At 35.6% G+C, this 12367-nt stretch overlaps 1 protein-coding gene across 1 annotated transcript in view; it reads left to right on the forward strand.

The window, feature by feature from the left end:
- The window catches only part of TBC1D5 (TBC1 domain family member 5), a 322079-nt gene that overhangs the window by 254504 nt on the left and 55208 nt on the right, over positions 1-12367 (forward strand). Inside the window, exon 16 of the mRNA XM_026103718.2 lies at positions 8345-8430. Coding sequence (XP_025959503.1) covers positions 8345-8430 — 86 coding nt within the window. The remainder of the gene's footprint in view (positions 1-8344; positions 8431-12367) is intronic.

The raw sequence follows: 12367 nt of genomic DNA on the forward strand, positions 1-12367 counted from the left end.
CACTATTTAATGAACAGTCAAGGCAGCTACTTACTGACAGTCAACTGGACTAAGAATTGCAAACATTTAAAAAAGAATATTCTTCTGTGGTGATCAGTATTCCTGATGATATTCATTGGGGATTCATAAGCTCTGTGAGACAGACAAGTATTTTTGAGAGGCAAGATGGAAGAGAGAATTCTTTATAGAAATGGAAATTTTAAATGGTTCTTTCTCTTTGAGCAAGGTGATATCCTTAGTAGTACAAGTAAGAGTAATTCTGATGGTATTTGATGTTAAAGTAAAAGGAAGAAACAGAAGCTCTTTTAGCTAATTACTTTAGCCACCAGTAAAATTTACTGCATGTGAATTTGTTGGGGCTGTTTCTTTCAAAGGATTGGTTTACTTACATGTAAAAAGTCATCTAAAGCTACTGATCTTCTCCTAAAGAGTAATGATATTACCTATAAAATTACAGTAATAAAATGTATTTAAGAGTGTTAGAATGAGGTGATTATGGTTCTTCTTGTGTGCAGCCTGACAATTCAATTAATCACTTCTAGTATGCAAGGTAGTTTATCAAAAGAAAGCACTTAAAATACTTAAAACACTTACTCTACCTAATCAAAAGTTCTTTGTATCACAATTTATTTATTTGACAAAAATTTGCAAAACAAAAACTGTGATTTATATAAAATTGGATTCAGAACTTTTCAATAATACATGAAAGATTAGGTAGTGAATCATGTCCAGGTCTGTTACGATGGAATTAAAGTTCAGTCTCTTCTGATACAAATACAGATATATTATTGGTGTATTGGCATATTTTCATAGTAAATATTAATGAATTAATTGTATACAAAAGCCATTTGAGTAAAATTGTTTGTACAGTGGAACACCTCTCTATCTCAAAGGTATTTTGCTGTTTCAGAGAAAAGTGGCAAGATACACTGTATCCTCTCCTATAACTTTTGATAGAAAGTCAGGCTTGGAGATTTGAGGCAGTTTTCTTAGTCCTTTATCTTTTGAAGGAGCAGTAGTGGTCAAAATGGCTCTGCAGCATCCTCATTGCTGGAATCCCAAAATGAAAGGAGTCACTTATCCCACAGCACCAGAAACTTACCTTGTCTCTGTTTTTTGGAGAGAAAGACATGGACATCATATTCCTTTTACTGTCGTATGTGCATGTGGCTCTCTGAAAGAGCCTTTTTTACCCCCCAAGGGAACTTTTTCAAGTGTTTTACGTAGCACATTACATGCAGAACATAAATTAATCTGTTTCTTTTCCAGGTAGCAGAAATAATCTAAATAATACCTTTAAAATGTTCTTTTTTCACTGATATATGAGATTTGTGCACAAGCATGTATCTGGAGAAGATGTAACGCTGGAAGTGCGGTTATAAGGGTTTTATCAATATAAGCTTAGGATAACTGCATTACTCACAAAGCCATCAGTGAGTTATGCAGGTTGTCCAAAATGAGTGCCAATAAAACCATAATGTGGTGGCTTTTCTGTACATAAAGATGTCATATTTTAAATCTCGTCATTTGGAACATTCCTGGGTTTAAAGCAAGGCTTGCTGAATGTGCCATTCAAAAGCCTCGATTTCTCCTCTACACTGTTGTAAAACTCCTGTTCCTAACTGTGCGGGGCTGCAAGATGCCAGAGCATAAATCTGTCATGGGGTAGGGCTGAACACTGTCAGATTTATACCTCACTATTTAGTTAATTTACTTCTTAAAACCAAGGGTTCAGTTGAAAAATAGATGACTAAAATAAGAGGCAGATTTAAAAGGTACTTAAGCGATTCTGTTTATGCAAGATGGGGATTTTACGCAGGTTATGAACTTGAACGTTAGCAGGTTGGAGTCTTTTTGTCTGGAGTATCAATAAAAGCTGATTTGGTGTGATTTGAGCTACCTGTTAAAATGCAATAAAGTGTAAAACTATAAATGAAGAAAAGGCTTTCCAATTAGTTAGGACAAGGAGCCAAAATATACAATTAGAAATTTCTTTCATTCAAGTCACTGAAGTATTTATAAACCTCGGTTGTCATTTTTTCATTTCTTTATCTCTTGTCATAGAATGCCCATGTGAGAGAAGAAATATGTGTATAAAGTTAAAAACAGACCCTAATGCACGATATTTAAAATATCATCCTGGTATCTGAAATTTCTAGTTGCCAGGGGAGTAAAGGATTGCCACATAACAAAACTGGAGATAATTTATTTCAGCTTGATCGGAGTTCAGGGGTTTCTTCTTGCCTTGACCCAATTAACTAAATTTTCTTTCCTTCTAAATTCTTTCTGGGAATTTTTGTTGTTTCAGAAAAATAGATCTTCCTAATTTTCCTTGTAACCAATTAAACATGGTAATTCTTCATGCTGTTATTGCGTTGTAAATAAGAAGTTCTGCGATTGAGACCCACAGCATCTTTCTGAAAAACGTAAACAGGAAGTATTATTCCCAGTTTGAGGATTATGGTGTTTCTTTGCCAAAGCCAGTATTAGCATACAGATCTCCTGACTCCTGTGATTAAAGGAAGTTCTTTATTAGTTCTGTGCATGAGACTTCTTGTGTTGTTGCGCTGCGCTCATATGTAGGATTGGTAGATGCAGACTGTCAACATATGTATTGAATAATATTCAACTATTGGCATTGAATCATTTTGAAATCGGCAATAGCATATTATGTCTTCTAATGTCTCACAATTTGGTTTCTTTTCAATAAATACTTCACGGAGTTGTTTGTAGGTGGATGAAATACCTTTCGTGATGCAGTCAGGGCATGTGGTTTTGCTGAACAAATAACTAGGGAGAAAAAAATTAGAAGATGAAAGGAGAGCTTTGTTTTGGGAGTGGCATTTGCTTTGGATGCTGCAGAGTTTGGGGTGGGTTGTTTATTTTGCGTACAAAATATTTTGAAATGTTTATGTGATGTTAAGCCATCGCTTATACTGCATAAGTCTAGTTGTAGAGTGGAGACAGCTTCTTGGATACCTGACAAAAGAATAAAGAGAAGAAAGGTTAAATTCTCTGTGCAATTAAGCTTTGGGTAGTCATTAATGTGCACTTCATATTAATTATTAGTGCCTAATAGAAAAACTGCTGCAGAACTCAACAAAGTGTATTTCTCACCCACATTTGAGCTGTTATAGTTCAGTTCTGTTCCAAATACAAATTTTGCTATATTTGCATCATCTTTTTTGAAGAAAAGTATATGTGATGTAGAAGGTAAACCTTTGCAGACCTCCTAATCATTAGTGAATATAGGATGATATATTTCTTTAACTTTACTTAGAGGCAAATGAAAGGGAAAAATGGCATTGTAATATGAAAATATCTTAGGCTTTAGGAGAGTTATGATAAATCTAATATTGCTTCGTCAGCCAAGAGGGGGATATTATAGTAAGCTGTCTCCTTAGAAAAATTTGTTTAAATAAAAAGAACAATACTTCATCCTTATCATTTTCTTTTTTGGTATGTAATTCAGTCTGTTCTTTCTTCTAAGCTTAAAATGTCATTATTTTAGAAATTTTAGATATATATTTGGCAGCACTTTATAATATTAAAAAAAGCCTACATTAAAAAGTGCTGTTTGGCACTAGTGAGATTATTTTAGTGAGAATATCGCTGTCTGTATGTCTAATTCACTGTTGCTGGTTTGTTTTTGCTCTGTTGCATTTAGGTTATCTAGTTTCAGATACAATCTATTCAGTGGTGTATTTTTCAGTAGTTGAGGTTTTCCCACCTGTCTACCCTAAAACACCTGCAACATATGTTTGTGTAACCCTGCAATGCTATGTGTTTGGGGCCTTGAGAAATTCCCTCAGAGCTTTTTGCTTGTAAACAGCTGAGCAATTCATTTCTCTAATGACGAGTGCTTTTCCCTTGGCATTGAAGCAATAGCATGTTCACTAAAATAAGTTTCATTTTTCATCAGACATACTGAAAATCTTTTTTCATTGTTGTCACTTACTCTGAACCTTCAGAGTTTGTACAGAATTTTATTTGATTTTTTTTTCTGTTAATATACAAAAAAAGGGAGGGAAAAGAAAATACATGGACAAAGAAGAAAAAACAGTGTTGTACAGATTCCTCCACTAGCACCTGCATGTAAACTTTCACAAGCAGCGTGTATTCAAATGGCTAAACAATACAGTGCGGCAGTAACCTGGTTTTCCTGAAATCCTGAAACAATCTTTCTATGACTTGTAGTACACAAGCCTGCTTTGCTATATCGTAGCAACTCTGAGGGTAATTATATGCAAATTATCTTTGGAAGCAGGCAGGGGAAGGGTGTACTTTTTTTTTTTTTTTAAATGACCTAATTCAGGATTGGCAAAATTGTTCAGCTTTCCCCCCCTTCAGCATCGTACATCAGTGCAGTCCGTAAGTGTGGGCAACATGGCCGGCACGTTAGGTTTTCCGTGGTCGTCGGAGCCAGAGCAGCCCGGTGCTTCGCCTGTTCCGAAGCTGTGCCGCAGGGTGTGATCGCAGCGAGTGGGGGGCCTCAACCCGGGGGCTGCTCACAGCTTTTCAGCAGTTCATGCGTGTTTAGGATGGGCTGCCTGGGGTGAGATTCGGCTCCCTGCTCCAGCCCCTTGGCCGGTAAAAGAGCCGGTCGAGGGGCAACCGAATTCGAGACCCCTTCCTGCAGGAGGAGAGGCAAGCAAAAGAGAAAGTGCCCGGGAGCTTCCTTCCCGGCGTGGGAGCTGGAGCAAGGAAATCTGCCTGTGACTGAGAGCAGGACAGGGATGACGGGGTTAACATTTCTGCAGACAGACGCATGGATTTTTTTTGAACTATATTATGTACCTATAAATGAGGGGACTTAACAGGTTTCTCTCTTTTAAAATGAGGAAGGGGGGATCTCTTATGGAAGGAGGGGCTGAGAATCAGGAATACCTAAGAGATACCTGAAGCATTTTAAGCCATCTCTTCTATTTGAGCTGCAGGTAGTATACTTCTCAGAGACAAAAGTCCAAAATCCCACCAGTTTCTACATGTGCTTCTATAGCTCTGTTCAGTGTGTTGTCCTTTCAAAAGTATTAATTTGGAGTTTTCAACCAGTTGAAACTAAGCTCATTCCAGGTAAAAATGTGAGAATAGAAGGAGACTGTTACTACAGAATGGGTGTGGGGAAGAAGGATTTATAGTACTGGCATGGGCAGCTTCTCTCTCCAGTTTCTGCATTCTGTTTCCTTAGAAGCGAAAAATGTAAACGTGTTAGTCTATTTAATGCCCATACACAATTTATTTGGGGCAGTCAACAAACTACTAATTTGAAGGGTTGATTTCACTGTCATGAACAACAACATTTTCCTTTTAAGAAAAGTTTTTTGTCTGAGGTACTAGTCAAAATACTTACATAAATTGAACAAAATAGGGAAAACTTTACTAGCCTAAGTAATTAAAAACATAAATAGGATCATTCTAAATCTGGGTAGAAAAAATATGGTTACTGTGAATATTTTGGTCAACACAGCTATGTTTTGCTGTAAATCAAATTTGTTTTATCTTCTGTCCTGATGCATAGAGCGTCTAATACAGGGGATAGCTGAAACTGGATGCTTAGGGAGAGGAATTAGTTTAAAGTTGATAGGGAGGAGACGTTGCAACTGTATAGGTTTTCCTTTATGCTTCTTACATATAACTTATTGCAAGAGTTAAAAACAGTATAAAAGATAAAGGAGACATTATCATAATGATGTAACCATAATCTTAATAAACCATATTTTTTGCTGTCTGAAATGCAGCTTTCAGGAGTATTTAATATTTCTTCGTTACTACTTCACAAATACTTGCCTGCTAACATATATAGCCGTTTTCTTTAATAGAATTTTCTGAAAGGATATCTTTGTAGTCTTACAGAAGGATTTCCAGCAATAACCCTTGGTATTTACTGTCTTGCATTTCTAATGTTGTTTTTTCAACATTTTTTCTGAGGGCTTTTTTTCACTGCATGTAATAGTACTTTAAACTGCTTCTTCCTTTGATACCTTTAAACCTCATAGGAATTTAAATAGGCCCCTGTGAAAGTAGTGCTTGAGCCTCATTCGTATGTTCAGGTTAGATCATTATTCCTATTAATGGCTTTAAGTGCTTAGATAGTAGATCAGCCTTTCGTGTCTTGAATTGCTTGTCATTTCTGCATAAATATGTTTCAAAAACTGTTCCACATGATCTTTTCCTCCTTTTATTTTTTTCAGAAGCAAAGTGTAATCATATTGTTGGTTTGCTGGTTGGTGGAAAAGAAATTCCATTGTTTTTGCTAAGATTAAAATATATACGGAGTTACTGGAAATGATTGGTAAAGCTGGGCTAGCAACTGTTGAAGTGAATTTTCCAAAGGGCTGCTCTGCGAATTAGAAGTGCCAGCTGTTTTAACCTTCACTCGTTCTTGTGCCTTGTTGAAATGGTCATCAAGTCACATAAGGAAAAAAGTTATTTAATTCATGAGAAAAAAATTGCACTGTTTGATTACTTGAATAGTAGTCACAGAACCATCGGTTATCCTCATCACGTCAGTCTGGATTTGATTATCATAGAAATGCATTGAATTACCAAACTAGAGCAATAGTAACTAAAGCTGATTCATTGTTATAGCTGTCAGTTGATGAGGACTGACTTACAAGCCATACGAATGGGTAGAGTTATGCAAATATTGTTTTTATAACAAGAGAAGAAAAATGTACAGCGGCCATTACAATGTGAGCGGTAGAATAGACGAGAATATTTTTAATGCTTGTCTAATAGCTTTTAGTTGTTGTTTTATTTTTTCATGAACATTACAAACAGGATATCTTTAAAATATGTTTAATGCCTTTCCAAAGAAAGGAAATGAGACGTTTCATACAAGATTAAGTCTGACAGCATGAAAAGATGTGGAAATTCCCAGCCTTAAGTTTGAACCCAGAGACCATCCTTGGCCTTTGATATCTAACACCTCTTCGAATCTTCCTCTCTGCTTTTGTGCATATGCAATTATTTTGGTCATTAAAATGCAAATCCCACCTTCTCCAAAAATCAGAATGTTTATCAAGGAAGGAGGGTTGAGAGCAATTCTTCAAAAATCAGAGCATAGTGTGGCTATTTCAGTCCGTACTGAAATTAGGAGGGAAAAGATACAACATACGAAAGTGAAGAAGAGCTGCGGAATGACTCCATCATAAATAGAATACACTTTCACCTGTGAACAACTGTTTCAGAAAGGTTATTGCATAGTTCATTAAAACTATACTATGAACAGGACTGAAGAAAGCAGATCAGAATGCAGGGCCTATAAACGAATAAACCTTTAAGCAAATAATTAAAAAGTATTTAGAGATGTTTTATATAATGCCTCTGATTATTACCCAGAAACGCTGAGGAGTATTTATCATTTTCTTTTTTCTTATACTAGAAATCGATTATTTTAAACCACTGCTCTTTGTAAATATGTATATACGTTTATATGTAATTTTATATATATGCCTCTCTGTAGCTCTCTATTATTTTGGTTGAATACATATGCAATTTTTTTTTTACTTTAAAAATATTTACCTAAAATTTTCTGTTTTCAAATAACATCCTTCATGATTCATTAGTGCAATCAAATATCTTTATACATATACTGTGCTCTACACTTAATCAATATTTGATGGAATTTTAGATCCCCAAAAGATGATTTCAGTACTGCTGAAGGCAGTGTGCTTCAGTGAAATAGTTTCTTTGTGGCAGAGGTGGAGACTAATAAACAGCTTCTGGTTTCAGTATTAATTATATACATTATATTACAAGAGAACAGTTCTCTATTCAGGGCCTCTGTTTTGAGCAGGGTGAAATTTAGACAGAAAAAAGGTTCCGTGTGCCATCTAGTGGCTATGTTTAGGTTGTCTGGATAGAAGTTGTTCTTTGCTTAACCAAGACTTAGACCTGCAAAGCTAAGCCAATAATTTTGTCCTGATTATTATCATTTCCTTTAAAAACATCTCATTTTAGTTTGAAAATGATAAAATTCTGTGTCTGAGTTAAAGGAAGGACAGAACTAGATCTGGATATGAACTTTCCCAGGAATTATAAGTCTAATTAGAAACATTACCACTATAGTCCCATCTCAGTATGGAAGAACACTAATTTCTATGAGCGTGGAGTAGACTTAATGTTAACACTTGGTATTATTTTAAGACTTGACTTTTATATAAGTAGCATTGCTGTCTTTAGAAACCATGGTCCCAGGAAAAGAGAAATTATTCTTTAGATCTTTAATCTTCATTAATGAAAATGCTTCTACTCTCTGCTCTGAATCGGCTCAGAAAGTTCCAGCAAGGTGTGTGTATATATATATATTTTTTTTTTTAATTGTAACACTTCTTTTCTTTAGAAAAATCCACGACCAGTGACTCACCAATTCCAACAGAATTTAGACTATTACAAAGCACGTGGAGCAGACTTGATGAATAAAACCCGGTAAGCTATTTCTGAATATGTTTCCACTGAACTAAGACTTTACATAAACAAAATGTTCAATAAATTTCTTTCATCTCAGACAAGAAATATATAATCAGTATTAGAAGCACAAATGTTTATTGCATGAAATTTATTTTGAATCTTTACGTTGCGTATTATTACATGAGGAATGAAGGTTTCGGAGGTAGCGCTATGTTCAGCTTGCTGGCATTTTTCTTTTAATGCTTAGGTTGTTTGTACACAATGATGTGTATGCTAAAAGCAGGGGACAAAACAGAGCCAGTGTGGGTTCTGTAGCTGAACTACTTCTGATACTGCCTCTAATTTCAATCTGCAGTATCAATTCACCAGAAGCTAAGTTAAATAAAGTTGATATAAATCCAGTTTGCACTAATTTTTACTCAACCTTTTTGCAGCATTCATCCCTTCTTTTAGAAATGGCTTGTATCAGTACTGCTTAAATTCCTTGTCAAGTTAATTTAAACTATTGGTAGCTGGTCTAGAGGTGCCTGCGTGCTGCCTGTATGGCCACGAAGTCGGTGCCAATTGCTGGTGGCTCTTGCCTCTCAGCTGTGGGACAAGGCAACACAGCGCCTTGCTTCAGCTGGTGCAGTCACAGTCAAACCAACGGTGCCTAGGATTGCCTGCAGCCCCCAACCATAGCTTGTGCACACTGATTTGCAGGAACTCACTGACTTTAAGTCCCCTGCGCCTCTGTCAAATGCAGTTCAAATTAGTTATGTTTAAAATTAGTTAAAACTAAAATTGAGTCGATTAAAAAGCCTTTAAAAATGGAATAAAGGGCAGAAATTAATGTTAAATAGAGTGACTGCAGAAGCTTTTTTTATTTTTGGAAAATCAGGCTTTAAAGTTGGGAGGGTTGTGGCAAAAAAAACTGTATTGTATTGCAATCATTTCATGTTTTTATTTAAAATTATATGAAAAACTGGTCTCAAAAGCTGTTTAAAAATGAAGAATAATTTATTTGAAAATGCTAAAAGAAACTTTGCAAGGATTTTAAAAACAAAAAAACACATGAAGCCCAAACAAGAATGACACACATTGGAAACTTAAATTCTAAGGGAACAATTGGCCACCAAATCTAGGTAAGAAGGTAAGTTTGTTGCAGACATATATGCACGATACACACCAGAGAGATGAGGAAGTTGTTTAGAGTAATTCAGGTTGGGGAATAACTGGGAAAGTTCATCTCAACCCAGGAACATTTACAGAACGTCAAATGCTGTGAATCTGTTTAGGGTTGTATGAAACAGAGAACTGGGAAATAAAACATTAGGAAATGCTTCTGCAGTGAGCAGAGAGATGGATTAGATAACCTACTAAGTCTTTTTCATCTTTAATTTCACAGACTCAATAATGCATTTAGAATATATTCACAAATCTCAATATATACTGCTTATTTTATCACTTTTATAAAAGCTTTTAATCTGTCATATTCATAAATTTGTCTCTCATAATGGCTACTTACTGAAGAGAAAATGCTTTTGAATAAGGCTTGCTTAAAACAAAACATTTTCATCTTTGCAGAAAACTGCAGAGATTGAATCATCATCTTACAGCTAGTTTAAAAATATGCCATTCATAGTCAAGGTCAATGATGCTTATTGTGATGAAACAAAATTGTTTGCTTCATAGATGGAATTCGCATCTCCTTGAGATTCTTATTTTTAAACGGATGCCTTACTTTTAAATGCATCTGCTGATAACTCTACTACATAATCAATCAGCATTTTTCTTGTAATTGTACATGTCTGGTACATTTAGATGGCTAAAATGTAGACTTTGACCCATGTTTAATGGCTCTAATCGTCCTTTGCATTAATCTATCAGACATTTAAATGGTAAGAAATAGATACACTGTTCTTATTTTCCTGAACTTCAGTTTAGTTTTGACATACTTTTTAACATACTTTTTACCTTGTTCATTTTCTGAAGCTGCGATTTAGAATAAATCACAGAATAAATTCTACTTAAGGATACTTTTATTAAAGACTATCTTTTCTTGACAAGAAATTTAGAGAGCCTCATTATTTATTATTTAGACACGTGCGTGTGTCCTGAACTGATCATTAGCAGTGTCAGTTCATAGAAGAGCCAAATGACATATAAGTTTTTGCAGCTGGAATAACTGTCCTTTCTAGTTCTCAAATAATTTTAAAACAGTTTTGCATATTGTTCTTCAAAGCCTTTTTTAAATCCATATTTTGGACATATAGCTTAGAAAAGATTTTTTGGTATTTATTGTTCTGTAAAGTGAAGTATCTCAGAAAGTCTCTTTTCAACCATTCTAAAATGCAAATAAATTAACATCTTCTGAGTCTATGTGTATGTCAAAGCAACAAATAAAACAATGTAGAAGGCAAAGTAATACTTTTTATTAAGCAAACATATAATGAAAAAAAAAAAGCCTGGTGGGCATACATATCCAAATTTTGACCAAGGGCTTCCATACCTTGAAGCTTTCATGAACTCAACATTTTATTCTATTCTATTTACTTCTTCAGGAAAGATACACCTCCCTGTAACTTTGTCTCATGTATCTGCAGGCCATTGTGTTTCCAGTGGTGCTGTTGACTCAAAGCGTCCAGTGGCTTTGTTGCTTGGATAGCCTGTCAAAGAAGATTTCCTTTCAGTAAATACCGTGTTCTGTGCACAGTCAAGCTTCTTTTTATTGACTGTCAAAGACTCCAGACTTGGAGGCAACACAAACCCAGGGCACAATGTGTAACCCATTATCTTCCTTCTAAGGTGATGTTTCAGGTGATGTTTGAGGTGAATTTAACACCTCATCCTAGCTGATTAGTTTCAGAGGATTGAGGGGAAAAAAATTGCCAGATATAGTATACTCACATTCAGATTTTCAGTCTCATCACAGTTATTTACTGGTGTGCTACCTGAAGGCATTAATGCTAATAGAATCAGTTGCAGACTGTTGATACCTGCTTAGGTGGCATTTGACATTTCTCCTTTCACCTTCAAAGTTGTAATCTGTGTCTTCTGTCTGGGATGGAGAAGACATTAAACAAAAGGCCCTGTGGTGACTCTTCTAATGGAACATATATGTAATGGAATAGAAAAAAATCCCTTCTTTTCCTTAAGTGCCTTTGCAATACCTTGGGGAACTGATTAATAACTGAGTTTGCTAGGTAGTAGCAGGGTAAACTTTTGTAATAATAAACATTATAGCATGTTCCCTTCTATGAAATCGTTAGGACTATTGAATTTGCTTTTGAGGCCATCTGGGACTCCTGCAAGTGTGTTTTATAGTTCTGAAGACAGTCCTCCTATAGCTACTTTGTCAGTTATTCTGGGGTGACTACAGAAAGACAATTCATAATAGCAGCAGCAGTCAATGAAATGGGGAGATGGGAAAATGTTCTACAATCAGTATTCAGCAATCATTCCTTTCCAGCTCCCATAAGTTGGGAAGCAGCAATAGGAAGGGGGAAGACTAGCAGGAGACAAGCTTTAATGCCCTTGGTGTCTCAGGCTCTGCACTGCTATTCCTTCTGAAGAATGCTGCATGCTCTCCTTCTTCATCACCGATATGGGGAAGAAGGGCCCCAAATGGCTTAAGGCTGTATCTCGTGAGTGTGCAGGCTCACATACTTTCTTGTGCTTCTCTCATTTTAACATTACCTCTTCTGGGTCTAAAAAGCTTAGCTGTTGTTATTTTCTGAATATGTGTGTGTGTGTGTGTTTACAGTGTGTGTGTTTATAGTCAAAAAAAATGTTCTGGAAATAAATAGGGAAATAATATGAAAAGCAAAACCAGAATTATTTCTTCAGGTACATGCACAAGTTGCAAGTCATCCCTACTAATTCATTTGCAATTTATATTTGAATAAACTTCCACGAAACAGAGGAAATTTTTTTTCCCCAGTACAATGGTTGTCTTGTTTTTCATTAAATATAT

This window comes from Dromaius novaehollandiae, chromosome 2 (genome assembly GCF_036370855.1).
Source record: "Dromaius novaehollandiae isolate bDroNov1 chromosome 2, bDroNov1.hap1, whole genome shotgun sequence".
Lineage (NCBI taxonomy): Eukaryota > Metazoa > Chordata > Aves > Casuariiformes > Dromaiidae > Dromaius > Dromaius novaehollandiae.